Source organism: Perca fluviatilis, chromosome 1 (assembly GCF_010015445.1).
Source record: "Perca fluviatilis chromosome 1, GENO_Pfluv_1.0, whole genome shotgun sequence".
Classification (NCBI taxonomy): domain Eukaryota; kingdom Metazoa; phylum Chordata; class Actinopteri; order Perciformes; family Percidae; genus Perca; species Perca fluviatilis.
This window is the reverse complement of record NC_053112.1, coordinates 24,634,361-24,654,102: the sequence shown is the minus strand read 5'-3', so window position 1 is coordinate 24,654,102 and position 19,742 is coordinate 24,634,361. Positions and strand designations below refer to the sequence as shown.

Below are 19,742 nucleotides of genomic sequence, written 5' to 3'. Positions count from 1 at the left end.
TGTAGAAGCACCTCTTGAAACGTGTATGCACCTAAAAGGGATGTTGTACAACAAGTAAATTCAGTCTCAAGCATGTCAGAGCTCAGAGTAAATCGTAAAGCTGTGCTTGTGTTTTGCATAAAAATAGTTTTGGAAGCTACAAAGACAGAAGGAGATTTCTGACAATTCAACAAAAAAAGAAAAGAAAGGGCCGTGGGCCGTGTGTTTCTGAAGTGCTCAAGGCCAGATCTGTGTTTTAAGTTCTTTCAGGTTAGTCTAAGTAGGTGTAAACCAAATGACATTACAATTACAAACACCAAACACATTAACACTGGTGTCCTTTTTTCAGGAAACTAATAAGTGAGACATTTGGCATGCAACAACAACCCCCCACTTACATTTTTTTCTTAAAAGGTAACATTATGCAAATGAATTACACCTCAAGTGATTATTTATATGGACCTAAACAGCCTGCATCAATAACACTTAGACACCTTGTTGAGTGACCCATCTGAGCAGAGTCGTAACCACGCTGAGATGAGCTCTTCGACATCCACAAACACACCTTCAGGTCACCGGCTGAGGATGTGCAGCATAGTAAGTAGCTTTTATTTCAACAACATTACATTATCATTACGGTGATAAATAGTGGCCTTTCTCAAAGACTACAGGCTTTTTTAATCCCGTCAGAGACTGAGGCTTCAGTGATGATGCTGATGTTGGTTGATCTCTCCAACAATTTTTTTGCACTTTCCTAAATCAACAAAAACTGACAGCGATGCAGCAATTGGCCAGGTGTGGAGGTGAGAAAGTTAGGAAAATAGGGTTAGATTTTTTTTTTTCTTCTTCATTGTTAGCCACATTACTTATTACTAACTCCATGCGTGAAAATGAGGGAATGCCTTTGAGGAAAAATGCATTTATAGCCCACATTCATATGATTATCATGTCTTGCATCCCTCTATCACTAGCCTCTTCATCCGGCCTTCGAGTGTGGCCGTTCGCAACAGCTATAAACACACTTTTTAATGTGGTCAGAGGACACATTTTATGAATTTGTTTGTTTTGAGCATACTGACACCTTAAAGTGCCAGTGTGTAGGATTTAGTGGCATCTTGCGATGGTTACAGATTGCAAAGAACTGAAACTTCTCCTGTGTGCCAAGTGTGTTGGAGAACTACGGTGGCTGATGGGAAAACCTGAATGGCCCTATCTAGAGCCAGTGTTTGGTGTGTCCGTTCTGGGCTACTGTAGAAACATGGAGATGCAACATGGAAGAGGACCCGCTCCGTATGTAGATATAAACAGCTCATTCTAAGATAACGAAAATCCAACAATTCTTATTTTCAGGTGATTATACACTAATGGAAGATGGTATCAATATTATATTCCATTTTTGCCAATAGATTGACCTAATTCTTACAGTCTACTGTAGACCTTAAACTTTGAGTAAACGTTCAACTTTAACATTTATTTGTTGTTAGTCTGCTGTAAGCCCATACATGCAGTCAGTTACACCAAAAACCTCACAGATTTCACTGGTTAGTTGTGTTAGTGTTCTGTAAAGAGCGCTCAAATTCAACACCTTCAGAATTCTAATGAAATAGATTTTGTTTTTTAGATTTTGTTTTCACATAAAAGCAGTTTTTGGACTGGGTCTAATGAATTCTTATTTGTACTGCTAATGACATTACACTATTGTAATATTCTGCTCTCCTGATTTTACAGTGTGTTATAAAAACTGAAAATGTCGAATTGCAGTAGAATAAAGTGACGCCCGCCTGGGCTAAAAAAGCCACAGGTTAAATCAGGTGAGTCATCATATCCCCCTGACTGACTCGATGCACCTCAACCACAGCCAGTGGTTGGAATACAACCACTCTTGTGATCTTTCTGTCAGGAGGACAAAGGTCAGACCTAAAATAAAACACAAGCACACTCACTCGGCTAATGGAGAAGGTGGCCCCGGGCTGTCCCGAGCACACGCCCATGAAGCAGAAGCGCAGCTGCCAGTAGAACCAGTGTTCACAGATGAAGGTGATTAATGAGAGAATCATGGCGGCCCCAAGCATGTAGAAGACCCCAGCCATGTTGTCTACGTCCAGCTGACTGCTCATCACCTCATTCTTCTCATTGTGGCAGATGCCTGTCAGCCACAGGGCCTCAAACTCCTCCATATCACCTGGAGGAAGGAGAGACAGATATACACAGGTTACTGAATAGACGTGTTCATGTTGATGTTTGTGTGCATGTTTGTGTGACCTGTGCACTTGGATGAGTTTGCCCATTGGTGTCTGAACATGTAAGTGTGAGTACAAAAAGAGAGGGCACATTTTTTGGATGGAAAGTTGATGCCAAAAACAGCTCAGGTCTCATGTACGTGCAACAAATGTCATGTTGCATTATTTTGACTAAACATCCCCTTGAGGATCATCCTCATTAAGGATTGCTTATGCAAGGCTATCCCTTCCTTGTTGTGGGAAAAAAACTGCCTGCTGGGACTTGACAGTCCTTAAGGAGGAAGTGTGTGTGGTCATGTGACAAGCGTTTCTGCCCTAAAATGTGTCCCCCTCAGTTCCATATCCTCAGAGGAAATGCTAAGGGGGGAAGGACACGTCCAGAGAGATTTGTTTGATCTGCACCAATGGCCTGTTTTTGTGTGCGTCTGTGTGAGATCAAGGGGTATATAAATATTTTCCAATGCTTGCATAACACTGTTTTGTGTACGTTTGTGTGTGTGAGTGAGTGAGTGAGTGAATGAGTGAGTGAGTGAGTGAGTGAGTGAGTGAGTGAGTGAGTGAGTGAGTGAGTGAGTGAGGGAGTGTGTGTGTGTGTGTGTGTGTTTGTGTGTGTATTTATCCTAGGCAGCTGTGAACCAGTTTTCACTAAGAATTGTTTTACCTAAATTAACCTCAGTAAGAGAAAATAAAGTGCAGTGTAAAGTGGCAGTCTTACAATGATCAGTTGCTATCATGCTGATGAGCACCAAACAGACAACAACATATCAGGGTGGTGATGGTGCAGTGGATATGACACATGGGAGGTCTGGGTTCAATTCCAACCAATGTGTCCCTGAGCAAGACGCTTAACCCATAGTTGCTCGAGAGGCGTGTGGCCTCTGACATATGTAGCAGTTGTAAGTTGCTTTGGATAAAAAGCGTCAGCTAAATGACATGTAATGCAATAATATCAAATATCGAAGAAAGGGAAAAGTATATAATTTGTTTTGTTCATGAAAAAAATAGTTCAACATTTTGCGAAATACAGTCTTTCACTTTCTTTTTCTGAGTTGAATGAGAAGATCGATACCACTCTCCTGTCTGTGCATTAACTACAGAGCGGGATGCAGGAGACAATTAGCTTAGCTTAGCATAAAAACTGGAAACAGATGGAAACAACTAGCCTGGCTATGCCCAAGGTTAAAAAGTCAAGCCAACAGCTCCTCTGAAGCTCACTAATGAACATGTAACGTATTTAAATCACGTAAATCATCTACAGCTAAAGCTTTAAACAAAGAAATGTACAACCAACAATTTTTTAGTATTAGGGGAAGTTGTGTGCTGGAACTATTTTTTGACAAACATTTTATCTCTCTGCAGCACAGTCTCTGGCTATAGTGCCTGTTGTCAGATACAGTTGTAGAACACAGCTTTTAGTATAGGTCTCTGTACAAGGGTACCAAACCTGGCAACCTCACTGTGACGACTCAAGTGAGTCACATGGTTGTTGTTCACCAATAAATACTCACGTCAAAATATTTACATTTCTGTTTGTGTATGGATTAAACAAATGGTATACAATGTGTTAATTAATTAGCTTTAGAGGTGCTGGTAAATGTGTATTTTAGAACTGTGGGTAGAGCCAGGCTACTGTTCCCCCACGCTTCCAGTCTGCTAAGATAGCTAAGCTTATTGCCTCCTACCTCCAGCTCCATACTTACAAGGTGGTAAGCAGGTAACAATTTCGTATAACCGTTAAATGGTAAGCTAAAATATGTTTCTGAAAACATTCCAGGCAAGAAATAGGCAATGCAGAAACAGAATCTTGGTTTATTTGTGATCAGCGCTGTCTAGTTTTACCATTTCACCTGAGTTTTTTATCCTCCGTTTTCGCAATACAGGAAACAGTATGGTACCCACTTCCTGTTAACAAAATCTTATATTGTATGCTTCTGAAAACATTTTAGGCGAGAAGTAGGCAATACAGTAATAGAATATTGATTGCCAAGTTTTACAGTTTAATCTGAGTTCGGTCTACGTTTGAGAGAGAGAGAGAGACACCGAGAGAGGGGCAGCGCTCTCTCTCTCTCTCTCTCTCTCTCTATCGATATTTCAATTTGTAGTTCGAGCAGTAGGCCCTAGGTCCAGCGAAACTGGCAAGATTGAGGGAAGTTCACCATAGTTCATTTCCACATACTACCCACATTGTTATGATACAAAGCTGTTTGAAAATCATCAAAGTATCCCTTTAACATCTTTAGATCAGGGATATAAACTGCAAATTGGTTCCTATTTAGAACCAGTGTCCTAACAGCAGATGACACTATTGATTGTTATCAGCCTGCATGTTTCAGACAATGACATAAGGGCAGGATAAATGCTCTCCTGGATTCACACTATAGACTCTATATGAGCCAAATTTGAATCACTATAGGAATTGATTAAGATCTGGATCAATAAGCAGACTCTATAATATAATTGAAATCTGTATTATCATAATTATAATCCTCCCTCCATTCTTATCCATCATCTTTGCCATCTCTCTCCTCCCTCCTCATCCCTCCTCTTCCTCCTTCCTCCTTCTCTTCCTCCTCTCTCCTCCCCCCTCCCTCCTCCTCCCTTTTCCTCCTCCTCCTACTCCAACAACATGTATTCCATTTCCCTCCTGATTTTGTATCTGTTCACATGAAGTGGCACTCGTGTTAGTAGGCCGTCGCTGATCCTTTCCCTCTGCACATATGACTTATATCATGTTCATATCTGTACTCTAACAGGACGTGACAGATCTCTCTCAGAGCCTGATCTCTTAACCTGGACTAACATATGAGTGCTGACAGCGGAATAGTCTGCATGAAGTAATGAGAGGTAATGTTTGACGTGATGGCCTCGTGCACACAGTCGACACAACAATAAGACTGTACTTCCATTTGGTAAATTTGTGCAGACATGTATGATCTTTGGGGCACACAGACTCAAGCATACACACAGTCACATCCCATGTACACATGCACAGACTGGCACTTTAGTGTACATCACTCAGCAGCGTATGTCGAGGTCTGAGTCAATTTGGCTCCTAAAGATCTGATCTGAGGTGAATGCACTGAGCCCATCATCCATCACACAAACGGGGATGGAAATTGATTGCACATGGAAGACCACCATGTATGTGTGTGTGTCATTATGCTGTACAATGTATAGTATGATCTGGCAGGTGGTGAGGAGTATGGAGCACATACTATCTCTGGAGGTGGAGTGCTGCTGTAGGTGTACTCTCCAGAGGCAACAATTCACATGAGGAAAAAAAAATTTTTTAAAAATAGGGGGTGGGGGGGAAAAAACAAAAAAAAAAAAAAACAAAAAAAAAAAAAAAAAAAAAAAAAAAAAAAAAAAAAAACCACAACGTCTAAAGTTAAACTTGTGTGTCAGTTTGAGATGCAGGGGCAAAGCGGTTGTTTTGCGAATGAGAACGCTGTTACACACCCACATGGGGCACCAAAGGCTCTTTGCTGACGCCCATAAACATCCTGCACTCAAATATAAGAAGAAAGGAGAAAATACAGGCTGAGGGCAGGGTCTTTGCAGATACAGAAACCACCACACACTTCTAGTGGATCATACGTGATGATTTAGAGGGATTACTTTTGTATTAAATCAGATGGAGTTTGCACAGTTGTCATGGCAACAGTTTAGTTATTATCTAATGTGGAATTTTAGTCACATAACGAATAAAGCTTTGGGAAAATTAAGGAAGAGGCTCTTTTAATGAGAATTTTCAATATAAGTAAAACCTGAATCACAGATTCCGTTCCTCTCATCATGACAGACTGGCAGCTCGAAACAGAGGTCCTCGTGGATCACTAAACTCATCATTCTCTCTGAGTGACGCCAGACACCCTGCCATCTTCTTTCGGTCACTACCCAAATCACACAACAACAGCTGGGGCTGAAAACAAAAACCTGACCTACAAATATAGAGCATTGCTCTGTTGCACGTACAGTATCACAAGTGTTGCTTCCTACTTGATGTACACTAATGGAATACAGACTCATGATTTAACCTCCTTACTGTACATGAATATTCACACAACCTGGTGTTGGTGTAGTTAGCTGGTTTCACAGTGTTACAGTACTTATCTCTAAAAAGACACGTGTTCTGGTTAGTTCTAGGATTGTAAACATTAGCGTGTGGTTAGTACCGGAAAGCTCTCAAACTCAAATCCTGTCATTGACAAATGTGAAAACCTTGTTAAGAGACTATAGTGTAGACATAGCCAGAACAAATCAAAGTATATTTAAGGTTTCCCTGTTGAATGAATAAGTCCACCAGCCCATGTGACACTGAAGAAGTATGTCAACCTTCTACCTATCTTCAGTTAAAAAAAAAAAACAGCCTTTGCAGTGTGCTGCCAAATCCTCCTAAGTTACCAAAAAAACAAGCCACACTCAAACTTTCACTTTTCCAACTGCAGCAGCCTTTCAGGCCTACTGGTACCTGACGGTTGATTAGAGACTGAATTGTGCCAGCCTGGCTCAGGAGGCCTCATCCTGCAGCTCAACAGCCTCATTGACTGCCAGGATCTACCAGCAGGTTCTTGGGTTGTCAACAAAACAAACATTGACCACCTTCTGAGTCACAGCTCCTTTACAGCTACGCCGACGACTTCATGTCCCCAACCTTAACACTGATAGGAGCATAACTTCATTTTGTGAATCTCAACCTGAATGATCACTGTGTTTTGTTTCTTGAAAATCTTTAACAGTGATTCACCACTGAAGGGAAGTAAATTTTTGTTTATACTGAGTGAAATAAATTTAGGCTACAATAGCAATTAAAAAAAAAAAAAAGAATGGTGGATGTATTTGGTTGTTCTCTAATAGTGTTGTGACAACATTATACCTCATTATACCTCAACATTATACAGTGTAATGATATTAAGGCCCTATCTACGGGATATTCCCTGTCAGGATATTACAATATAAATAGGACACCATTTAAACCATTATCTCAAAAAACTTGTGCGACTTCCACATTAAAGTGGCAATTAACAATAGCCACTATGTATGTATGTATGTATGTATGTATGTATGTATGTATGTATGTATGTATGTATGTGTATATATGTATAAATAAAATTAATTTTAAAATATTAAAAGCAACAGAGAAAAGCCAAATAGAAATGTCATCATTATTGCTTTATAATGATGACATTTTAAGGCCTCTTCATTCAAATCTTCATTAAAATATATTTTGTTTATTCAAGTTCCTTACCATCTCCAAAGAGCATGAGGATAGCCAGATCCACAGCTCGTTTCCAGCCGGAGTTTTTCTGGATGGCAATGCCGTAGCCGGTGGAGGCGAACACCTTGCCACTTCCGATCGTGACCAGCTTACAGCCCTCGTCTCTGCCCGCCATGTAGTTCAGCACTGCAGCGTCGTAGATGAAGGCATCCAGTTTGCTACAGAGCGTGGAGTAAGGAAAGTTTGTTAAAAGAACATTTTTACATTGTGTTATGGAGCCTCTTGTACCTCCAATCATATAATGACGGTGAATGAATGTGTCCAAAATAACTCCCTCACTCACTCATTCATCACTATTCCCACTTAATATATATATTTGTTTATAATAAATTGAGACTTTAGGATACTTATGACTCAACATAATTTGTGTCATTGCTGATTTCATACAAGCGATGGATAACACTTCATTCTATGGGTTTGTTACTTAATTTCTGAAAGGTTTCCTGGAAAGAATTACGTAATTTGGTACCATAGAGACAATTTAGACAGCTGTATTAGTCGGTTTAGGTAGCTATTAATCATTCATTTATTATCGGAGACTGCCTTCTTCATTAATGTTGAATTGTACGCTCCCCTGTGCACGTGTGCTGCATGTTCAGACGATCTACTGTGCACTGAGTAGAACACTCCAGGAAACGCTGGCTTAGCATTTAATTGGAATTAATTGAAAATGTAACAATGGATCTCTATTTCAGCTATAATTAATGACAAATTGCACAGTTATTTCAAGGAAACTTACAAGGAAATTATTAGAAATGTATGGTCCATAAAATAAAGTGTTACATGGCAAAGCATTGCATTCAGGGATATTTAGGAAAGGCAGTGTGCATGCTATGGACCCTATGAGGGCACTATATAGCACAGAGATATTCCAAATTGACTTTGTACACTCTATTTTATATATTATATGTCAGAAAGTAAATATAGGAAACCTGGAAGGGAGGAATTTGGATACAATCCCTAATCATTTTATTCTATTGTGTTTTATTCCTGGGTATCCCGTAGTATTTTAAAGCGGACCACCTAGTCTGAAACAAAGATCTTTGCTAACATCTTAAAAACAAATGAAAAAATGAACCTTCAAAGAGCAGCAGTCCTAATTCCCTATATACCTTATAAGGTACACAAAACAATTCTCAATACAAGATCCAACCTGTTGTTACTGAAGCTTTCAAACACATCTTGTGATCTTCCTCAGCGAATAGAGTTGCCCAGTTGTCATGCAGTTTAGGTGTCATCATGTGGCGTTAGTACGGACTTTCGTAGTAAAACCTAAACCATCTCCATGACGGCTGAGGAATGCCATGAGATGTGGTCAAAAGCTTTTGGAAACAACAAAGATCAAGAATTCATCTTTAATTAAGCTCAAGTATGACATTTCCCTGTATTCTACTCTATTCTATCCAGACCAACCCTAACTGATTTGTTAGGTAAATTGACATGACAGTCTCCAGCCTGGTGACAAACTACCATCAAACGGTGCCTCTGGGCTCTACAGGCCTCTGTGGTCATTCAGCTCAAACTCTCACCAAACACCAGAGGTGTTTTGCATTCTTGATCCTTAAAGCAGTGAATTAAAGAAAACATTATAAGACAGGAAGAAGGAAAACAGGGAAAGAGTGAATAGGAAAGGAAGAAATTAGCCTGTACTTCAGAGGCAGAGAGTGTGAATATTAGCTAGCTTTCACAACAACCACATGCTGCTATTCTGGGTGCCAGTGGCAGGCTGATACACAGCTCCACTGGCTGCCCACCCACATTGCCCAGAATGCTCCCGCTTCCTCTGTCTCCCTTTTCTTATTCCTTCATCATCTTTTCTCTGTATTGCATCAGTACAGGACCTCACAGCTCCACCACACTGTCTCTTTTCTCCCTGCTGAGATTCTTTCAACTCCCTCCTTCCTCACATCCTCCCCTCTATGTCTCTCCTCCTCACCCGGTCTTCAGACTGTGCAGCGCTTCATCTACATTCTTCTGGTGGAAGCTGGTCATGTAAGTATGCATGTCCCGGTAGTTGTTGCGGATGTTGCGCTCTGTACTCCCATTGGGCACCGTGCCAAACCGGAATGGCGGCGAGAATTCGTTAGGCTTCTGGAACTGTGGCGGGTGTTTTCCGGAAAAGAAACCACACAGAGAAAGTGACAGAGGAGTGCTCATTAGCATGGAAAAGGCACTGAGCCGCATCAGATTGCCTTTAATGCACTATTGAGCAGGAGCACAGGACGCTTTTGGTAACTCAAAATTAACGAAATGCTTAGTGTTGTGCTCAATAGAAAGACATGGGAAAGTCCAGAACACACATGCAGACAAACATGTACTGTACACCAGATCAAGTTAAAATAAAAAAGAACCACCTTTCAGGTTGAGGGCAGCAACTGATGATTATTTTCATTACTGAATAATAAATTAAATTGCTTGATTAATCGATTGGTCTATTAAATATTAGATAAAAGTGACAAATGCCCATCATAATTTCTAAAACTCAGTTTACGATCAGATAAGACAAAGAAAAGAAAAACAGCAGATACTTACAATTAGTAACTGAGTAACATTTTGGCAAATCTGCTTGAAAATTATTTTAAATTGATGAATCTATAATCAAAATAGCAGCTGATTCCTTTTCTGTTGAGTAATTCTATAGACTAAATAGTTCAAATTAGTCTATGAATAAAGTTTAAGTTCAAATGTATTTGTAAGGCCAAATTTCATAGAAAAACAATTAGTCAAGCTTAGTTTCATTTGTTTTATATCTTTGTAAATTGAGGGCTTTGGCTTTTGGATTATCGGTTAGAAAAATGAAAACAATCGCCTGGGGCTTTAAGAACTTGGGAAGGGTATTTTTCACATTTTATTTTTTTACTTTTATGAACTAAACCAGTTATTCCCCACCTCTTGTACTTTTACCCCAGGGGGTATTTGAAAAGATTGTGGAATAGCTTACTTTAGTATATTATTGTCACAATAACCAATAAATTATGAGCTACAACAGGCCGACTGCACAGGACTTCCCTCCCACCACCCTGAAAACCATGTGTTGCGATTGAGGGTGCATGAAAACTAGTTAGCTTTAGAAACACAAACAGTTGTCATACTGTACAAATTAATTTGTGACCAATCCTACCAAAACACTGATGATTTAACTACATGATATAACATATTGTAACTTTTATATAACTAATACTGTTAAATAACACTTTCAAATCCATTTAAATGAGCACATTTGAAACATGATGGGTGTTGTCACTCACAGGTCACTTGACCTCATCTAATAGTGCTGTAGTGGTATGTCAGACAAAAAAGGTTGGGAACCACGGAACTAAACGATTAATCCCAAAAGTTATAGTTTTTTTTCTGTTCTCTGTTAAACTCTTTACTCTGTAAAATAAAGGATACATGAAATAAAATAATAATCTTTAGTGGGAGCCCTACCCTCTCATAGACTCTAATCTACTCACACAAACTACAAAAAGCCGTGTCTGACAACACCCCACATTAAGTACTGCACACACCTGCTCCTCCGCCCCACAGCCCCTTACATTGCTTTGAATTCACACCTTTTTATCTGACAGGCCCGACACCTGGTCGACATACTCCTCCTGGATCATGAAGGCAGCCAGGTTGGCAGTGTAGGAGGCCAGGAAGATGACAGCGAAGAAGGCCCACACTGACACCATGATCTTACTGGTGGTACCTTTGGGATTCTGCACGGGGACAGAGTTGTTGAAAACCAGACCCCAAAGCAGCCAGATGGCCTTACCAATGGTGAAGGAGGGACCGCCGGGCTCTGGGAGAAACAAAAGAGAAGGGAGGGAGGAAGGGTACAAAGAAAGATGATTGAGGGATGAGGATGCAAGAAATCAGTTTCACAGATCCCAGGTGCTACTTCACTTTATCTGCATTCACTCAAGACCGTCATTGTGGGAGGCACTTGATGGATGGCAGCGACAAAGACTGGATTTATTCCCATCCTTTAGTTTGTCAGTGATCGCAGGATGTGCTGTACGGTCCACATCCGCTCTTCCAGACGCTGCAGTGACAACCCACTGTTACAGACTACCTCTGTTCCACCTACCTCTGTGGGAGTATGACAAGGTAACAGGATGGAAACACTACCTACTGTAGCTCTGTGGCATCAGAGACAGGGAGGAAGAGAGAGAAGGGGGAGGGGTAGATGGGCACACAGCAGGCTACAATTATGCTACAGCTGGAGCAGCAGTATAGGAACACAGCTTCACATAACCTAGTGATTAAACCACACACACCATATACTGTTGCTGTGACATTCAGAAAACCAACATAACTCCAAACCAAACACCATTACTCTTCTCCCCTCTGGTCCTTGATAAAAAAAAGAAGAAGCTGTGAGCCGCAATATAACAAGTCTCTGATTTTATCTTGAGTGTCTGTCGTTGTGACAGGCTAATGCAGTCCTGAGAGTCAAACAGAGTTGGGTGTATAAAACCTGGAGAAAAAATAGATTGAATCTGAAGCATTGATTTTGATAGGCAAATTAATTTGAATGGCCTGCTGGAACCAAATTTCATTCAACAGGGTGGTGTTGTTCCATACTATCAGACGCCATTAAACCTGACACACATTCTCAATGTATGGTAATAGATCTACTTAAGTGCACTCATCGGTTTTACAACCCTAGATGTGTCGGTGTAACAACGTTGTTTACTATTTAAGAATGGCACAACAAAAAAAAAGACGTAATGCAAGAACAGAGGAGTCTTTCACAGTCTCACACAGTGATGCTAAGAATACTTAAGATTACCTATCTGGCTCTTGTCAATGATCCTTTTCATTAGTAAAAGAGCTTAAGTGACTGTAGATGGAGATAAGTACTCCATGATATCGAGTAGAAAGTCCCAGCGCTCAAGTCGTACTCATTCAGAAGGGATTGTAATCAAAGTAATTTAGCACATGAGGAGCTCTCTTTGAATGGTGCATTCAAGGTAACAAAACATGCCAACTATGTCTTCATTTCAGATGAAGATCGCCTGAAAATGTACCTCATTGTCAACTTTTTGGAGCATGCATTGACTGGGTCTGCCCTTGTCTGTGTCTGAGCATGTGTGTGTGTGTGTGTGTGCAATCCTCTCACCTCGCCCATCTGCCAGGCAGCGATTGTAACCCACCGGGCTGAAGTACTCAAACACAAACACAGCCACGGCTGACACCAACAGCAACATCACAAACATCATCACCCAGACATCAGCACTGAAGGGCTCTAAAACAGAGTGGGAGAGGGGGTGAGAGAGGGGAAAGGGGGGTTGGAGGGAGGAGAGGGTGCAGCAGAGGAAGTGGAAAGGGGAGGGAGGGAGTGTTGTGGGAAGACAGAGAAAGGAAGTTGATTAAACCAAAATAAAGAAAATTATTTTAAAAAAAATCACCCCCTGGTATCAATATGATTATTTGTATATAGACATTATGTACTGTGTGCTCATTGTTGCACACTGATGGATTTTGTCTGCGTTTGTGTGAACACTAACAAGCACTTCTCAAGAGAAAAACAGAGGAAGGTAGGTAGGTGTGAATGGACAGATGTACTCATTGAAATGGGCACATTTTCCACCACTTGCTCTCTGCTTTGCAATTTCCACACACTAAACAATCTGTGATAAACACCATAGCACTGTAGTTAACAAAACAATGTCACTACAAGGTCCATTTAGTGCTCTGGAGCTTTTGATTGTATTACACAATCTTCATCAGCAGATGGTGTTGTTCTAAATGTTCCAATTTTAATAGTTAATAACAGTTTCAATGCCCAGCATTTTAATTCTTTTATTTACAATTAGCTCTCTATATATTAGGTTTCATTGTTAGTGGCGGTGTTCACGCTGGATTTAAATTGCCTTTACATGCACAAGGGATTCACAGGAAACAAAGCAGCATGTAATCCAGCATTACTGTTCGTAATTTCAGCTCTTTGTTAACTGTTCACTCACCTACAGCCAGTAGGCAATTTGTATTGTTTAACAGGGGAGACAGGTTTGTTTTCATTCACCCACGACTATCTTTAAACTGACAGAAGGGCGGGATTCAGAGAAAAAGTTGCAATTACAAATCTGTTTGCTACTTCAGCACCACGGACAGCATCATGGATTTAATAATATAGAGTTAGGCTACTGATATTTCAGAGCCATGGTCAGGGCCTTAGATTCTAATTTGCAGAAACCAAAGCCATATCAGAGTTCTATTAAGTTACTACTAATGCAAACTGCACATTTCCTGCACATAACATGCAGGTGAATGGTTCCAGTAATCCTACTGCTCTGAATAAGTGACAAAATAACGCCAACATGTTCCTATTTACATGTTGTGATTTGTAGAGTCACAGCGTGTACAAAAAACAACATAACATGAGACACAGCCATCTTCTAACCGTAAACAAACCAGGAACTATATTCATTCTGCTACTTGGGCGGAGTGAGACAGGCTTGCTGCAAAGCAAATCACTCTGCCCAAGTAGCAGAATGAATATAGTTATAGTACAGTTAGAAGATGGCTGTGTCTCATGTTACGTTGTTTTTTGTACACGCTGTCACTCTACAAATCACAACATGTAAATAGGAACATGTTGGTGTTATTTTGTCACTTTTGTCACCTGCATGTTATGTGCTGGCCTGCTGCCGCTCCGGCCGTCAGACAGCTTTACAGCACGCACGGAGATGAGAAGGGTATGTATCGACTTGTCTAACTCTGGGGGTTACAGTGAATAAGCTAAATTCCCAATAAGTCGGCGTGTTCCTTTAAATATAGCAGTGAGTGATAGAACAAGAAAGAGCAACTACAACTACAGTTTCCAAAGGTGAAGACACAAATTTTAATCTCAACTATAGCACTTTAATAAGATAATGTTAACATACAAGCACATGCATTTCGGTTTGTAGTGATGTTTTTTAAGCAATTTTCAGCTGCATTTTATGTCACCATGTAACCAAACTGTTTTGTGCAACACATTGATCAACACAATTAAACGTCATTAAATGTCATTGTTTTGCAACAAAACCTGCTTGTACTCTATCAGTGATTCTGCATTTATTATTCGATTTAAGTGTGTGCGTGCGTGTACATCTAAGTGCTCTCGATTGTGTTGTACATCTGCCAGAAGCACCAGGTGCGTTTCTCCTCACCAAGAAAGGCGGAGGGGGACACGGTGCCGTTGCTACGAGAGACCATGACACTGATTCCCGTCTCGATGAAGGGCACAGAGAAGTCAATGACCTCTGACCTCTCCTCGTTGATAGTGAGCGAACCCACTGCCATGTGGGCATTCTTTAACACCACCTGAGGGACAACAACAGACAGACAGGAGGGGAACATGGAAGGTCAGTGCTGAATATTCCCAGGATTGCGGTGAAAAGCTGAAAATAATTCAGTGCTGCAGTTCATACACAAGCCACGTATTCAACACACTATTTCGGTTGAGTGGAAGCAGTAGGAGAAGGGGATCATTACTACACTGGGTCAGTATTCAACTCCCCACCAACCCAGCCTCCCTCTGACTGTGTTCAGGTATATTTAGCCCTAAGTTCCTGAAGCCTCGGGCCATAAATAAAAATGGAGCACAAAAAACTGTGTTAATAAGGCATATGCATACCAGAGTGAGCAGGAATCCTATGCACGTTTGTCACACTTTTTCATAGAGGCCTGCTTTTCTCTCTCTCTCTCTCTCTCTCTCTCTCTCTCTCTCATTCTGTTTTCTGTATTTGTTGTCCTGTCCCGCCCCCATTCAAATGAAATCATTAGCTGCTTGCTTAGGCATTTCAGAGCATTGACTAATGCATCAATGGATGCATGCACTGCACATTTGCATAGCCGTGCCTTTATGCTAATGCATATTTCAGGAATTGTATAAAAAGATCTACAGTAGGTGGGATACTTTACCGATTTCCAATCAGCTTTGTATCATAACAATGTGTGTAGTATGTGTAAATCAGCTATGTTAAACTTCCCTCCATCATGTCAGCGCCCAGATCTCTGTGCTCATCTCCCAGCTCAAAACTGCCGGATCACGCCTTTTATGTTATCCGGAGGGGGCTCGCTGGCTGTTGCTTGAACTACAGATAGTAGTTATGCATACAGACACAAAGAGTATATAAGTGGATTGAGAGAGAGAGACCCCTACAACCCCCTGCAACCAGAATGCACTGGTCTGGTGAAGTGCAGTGAAGTCTGGCAGTTGTAGGTTTTCTACCTTTTGAGTGAAAGGGGATACCACAGCCCCTTTTCTCTGTTTTCTCTGGCCGTGTAGCACCAATTAAAAAGAATGTTGTGCCATTCTACTGCATAGACATCCCAGTGTTATGAAAAGACCCTCTTTACAGTGGTAAAGTACTTCTTTAAGATACTGTAATTTTATATTATCCTGGAAATCTCAATTATGTTCTTAAGTTAATATTAATGTCACTAGTTCTATGCCATAATCAATTAAGTTGGACGTCACATTGATTTGTGCTGAATGTCTAATGTGTAATGTGTGCAGGAGAGAAGTGGGTCTTTCCCTAAGGCCGCTTTCTTCCTCTTGCCTTCTCTCTTCCAATTGCTTTCTGTTTCTCTGTCTTTTTCTTTCTCCATCTCTGATTAGGAGCTTCAGGAGGTTTTGTGGAGCTGATCACAGCTCCCCCTCAGGCAAGGTTGTGGGGAACAAGTAAAGCTTGATAGTGAGAAAGACATTCAGACAATATAATTAGCCCTATCATAAAAATAAAATCCTGTAGGCACCAAAACACTCTCCCCGGTTGTAGTAGTGTTAGCATTAGTATTAGATTACATACTTACTTGCTTTTTTAATTGATTTAAATTTTTTTTAAAGCAATTTAGTCTTTGCCTTGTATTCATATTATTAAGAAAAGTGAATTACAAATGTGAAAAAAGTGATAAGCAAAGGAAAATTAAGTGAAATAACAAAATAAAAAACACATACATACATTACAATGAATAAATAAGCATAAAGCATAATGACTAAATGGAAATGGATAAAATTTAAGACATATTGATCCACAGTTCTTTTTGTGGTTAATATTTGTATAGCCTCATTTGCAACTTCCCAGTATTCCACTGGTCAACACTAAGTGATTCATTTCACTTTCCAGTGTTACAAATTTTAAAATGACCTCCATCAGGCTCCATTAAACAAATGCAATGAGAAAGAGAAGCTTGGTAACCAAACTCTCAGCTATACTGAGAACTAAATCTAAACTTTTTATGTTAAATTTGACCTGTGCCACCTGAAACTTTTTCACTGTGTCATTATATTAGTGTTGCATGTCTTTAGGGAGGAATGCTGAATGGACTACGCTTTAAAGAAAATAGTGAAATAGCAGTAGGTATACTGTATGCCATCAGTGACACACCACCCACAATGATGAGCTAAATGGATGCCAGTTATGATGGCGCAGTGGATATGACACATGCCTTTGGTGTGGAAGACAAACTAATGTGTTCCTGAGCAATACACTTAACCCCTAGTTGCTCCAGACATATCCTGACATATATCGCAATTGTACGTCGCTTTGGATAAAAGCGTCAGCTAAATGACATGTAATGTAATGTAATAAACAGATCTGCAGTCATAGTGAATGTACTGGTGAACTATACTTGGTTCTGATAGAAGTCAGCTAAACACACTGAATATAATTAGATATTATGTGCACTGCTCTGTTTAGTCACTTTGCTGGTTCAATAATGGTTGCATGGTGGGTCTCCAGCGTTTGTGCTGCAGTCTTCTGCCAGCTGTAAAATCCACAACCAGCTGATTGTGGGTATTTTAAAACTTTACAGCCGATGCAAAGCTGCTGCTTCCTTCTGATTTTCCTTAAGCCAACAAGATCCACCTTTCTTCTTCTGCACAACCATATATGTAACTCCAAAAAAAAAAAAAAAACAGTTCAATAACAGATCAGTGAAACAGAATCAAAGCCAGAAATTTATCAAGAACATGTGGAATAAACTGAGTGATTGTGTAAAATGCCCTCACCTCCCCAACCATGCCGTTCCAAGTCCCATTAACCTTCTTGCCATGTTTGCCGTTGGTGACCAGGTAGAGGTCGTACGTGAACTTGACCGCCTTGGCGATCTTCTTTAGGATGTCAATACAGAAACCTTTGCAGCAGCGCTTGATGTAAATCCCTGAATCACCTGTCTGATTGCTGGTAGGTGGTACAGAGAGGAAGAGCAGGGAGAGAAAGTAAAGATACAGTTTTTTTTATATATTTTTTATACTGGTGATTTGTTTGACTTGTTACACAGTATACCAGAAGTTTTAAATAAACTTTTAAATAAACATTTTGCAGTCGTATTGATGTATAAATCAATATGACTCACACTAAGTTTCATTAAGAAAACATGGCTTTATTTTTAGCACTTGACTCCAAAATATTCATCCTGGATTCACACAGTAAAAACAAATCAGATGTTCTACTCCCATGAGACAAAGATGTATATCTTTAGGAAAAAAGTAGCAAAAACACCCAAATTTTTCCTATGTCCAAATTCTCACCTCAGTTTGAGCTGTTTGCGGCACGGCACAGTGTTCCTCATGCAGGTCCCACTGAGCGGGTCCACGTCCTCTACAATGACAAACGGCGCCTCCTCCAGAGTCACGATGGACAGGTGGTCCTCCCGCTCCTCTGCTGCAGAGTACAGCTCAAAGCGAGGCCACACATGGTACCTCATCGTCAGAGAGCCTCTCTCCCACTTGCCAACCTGTATGAGTGAGTGGGAGGAGGGCTGTGTGATATACAGGCTAACTGTAACAGGTACTTCAAGTGGCAGGGAGACACTCCAAATGAAGAAGTGACAGACGCATCACAGAGGGTGAAAAATACAAAGCAAGAAAAAAAGGCAGAAGATAGATTAGAGGAAAAGAGAAGGACAGCAGAGGACACAGAAAGAGGTTGACAGTAAAGAGGAAAAAAGAAGAGGAGAGGAAAAGAAGAGAAAAGATAACAATAAAAGAACAGAAGAGAGGGGAAGACATGGACAGAGGAGACAAAGAGAAGATGAAGTGGACAGAGGAGAAGCGAGGAAGAGGAGAGAAAGATATTCACCCTGTCCCATTGTCTGTCCTTGTCTAGAAGAATGATGACCAGTTTGGGAAACATCTGGTGACCCTTTTCACTAAATGACAGGTTTCGGCCTTCAAATGTCACATTCATGAGGTACCTGAGAATGACAATTCAAGTCCGAGTCAGAAATATGATAGATCATGATCCATCTTTTGGTCTGAAAGCAAAATGGACAGAATTTAGACTTTAAACATTATTCTTACCCACAACCTTTTAAATACATAGTGGAAGTAAAACCCCCTCAACAAACTCAAGATTGTGGTGAACCTGATACATGTTTTACAACGGTGACATCAAGATGAACTGAAAATACTGTAGATTTCTTTAAAACTGCATTAGTTGATTTTTTTGGGCCTTGGGAACAGCACATAGTACAACAATCTGTAAACACAACATTGACATTTTATAACTAAAGTTGAAGTGGCTATGTGTTAGCAAACAGCTGATTATTTACACATCCAGCAGACACACATTAAAATTCATTTAGTCAGCTTTCTGGCCACCTGGTGAATCTAAGCCCAATATTTACTCTCCTGTTAGCTCTGTTTTGCTCTCCACCAAGGCAAGGCAAGGCAGCTTTATTTGTATAGCACATTTCAGCAACAGGGCAATTCAAAGTGCTTTACATAAAACATTAAAGAGCAGTTAAAAACGATTAGAAAAAATTAAACAGATAAAATACGACAATAAAAGTTATACCTCCATGAAGAAAAGTGTGTTTACCTATTACACTTTATTTCGTCTTCAAATTGTATCTCGAGGTGGGGGATACCACTAGTTGATGCTGTGTTGGCGGGGTGTTAACAATCACAAATTGTTGTAAACATATAAATACTGCGGTGACCCCGTGCGTAATGCTGCATGGCCCTGCTGGCACTGCAGGAGGATAACGCTAATTGAAGAATCAGGAGAAAAAGAGACTTCAGGGACCATGACGATGACTGGCTAATATGACGATTTAGATTTTCTAAAGCTGAGCTCTTGGATCTCTGTACTGAATTGGGTCCAGTAGAAAGGGCAACGCACCGAAACAGTGCCATCCTGGTCCAAATACAGGTCCTCGCCACTTCTGGGGGGAACCAGCTGTTTCCAGAGGGAAATGTCAGACAGCTAAGTGTTTTTTTAAATAAATATTAAATATAATCTTCAACTTTATCACTTAGGCTT

General features: G+C 40.4%; 1 protein-coding gene across 6 annotated transcripts in view; it reads right to left on the bottom strand.

Moving 5' to 3' along the window:
- grin2bb (glutamate receptor, ionotropic, N-methyl D-aspartate 2B, genome duplicate b) overlaps positions 1–19,742 on the bottom strand; it is a 115,555-nt gene that overhangs the window by 7,416 nt on the left and 88,397 nt on the right. For all 6 annotated transcript variants that reach the window (XM_039810448.1, XM_039810440.1, XM_039810488.1 and 3 more), the window contains exons 7-15: positions 18,558–18,672; positions 18,008–18,213; positions 17,486–17,657; positions 14,640–14,793; positions 12,605–12,730; positions 11,052–11,281; positions 9,434–9,594; positions 7,468–7,655; positions 1,923–2,161 (exon numbers count right to left, since the gene is read on the bottom strand). In XM_039810448.1, coding sequence (XP_039666382.1) covers positions 1,923–2,161; positions 7,468–7,655; positions 9,434–9,594; positions 11,052–11,281; positions 12,605–12,730; positions 14,640–14,793; positions 17,486–17,657; positions 18,008–18,213; positions 18,558–18,672 — 1,591 coding nt within the window. The remainder of the gene's footprint in view (positions 1–1,922; positions 2,162–7,467; positions 7,656–9,433; positions 9,595–11,051; positions 11,282–12,604; positions 12,731–14,639; positions 14,794–17,485; positions 17,658–18,007; positions 18,214–18,557; positions 18,673–19,742) is intronic.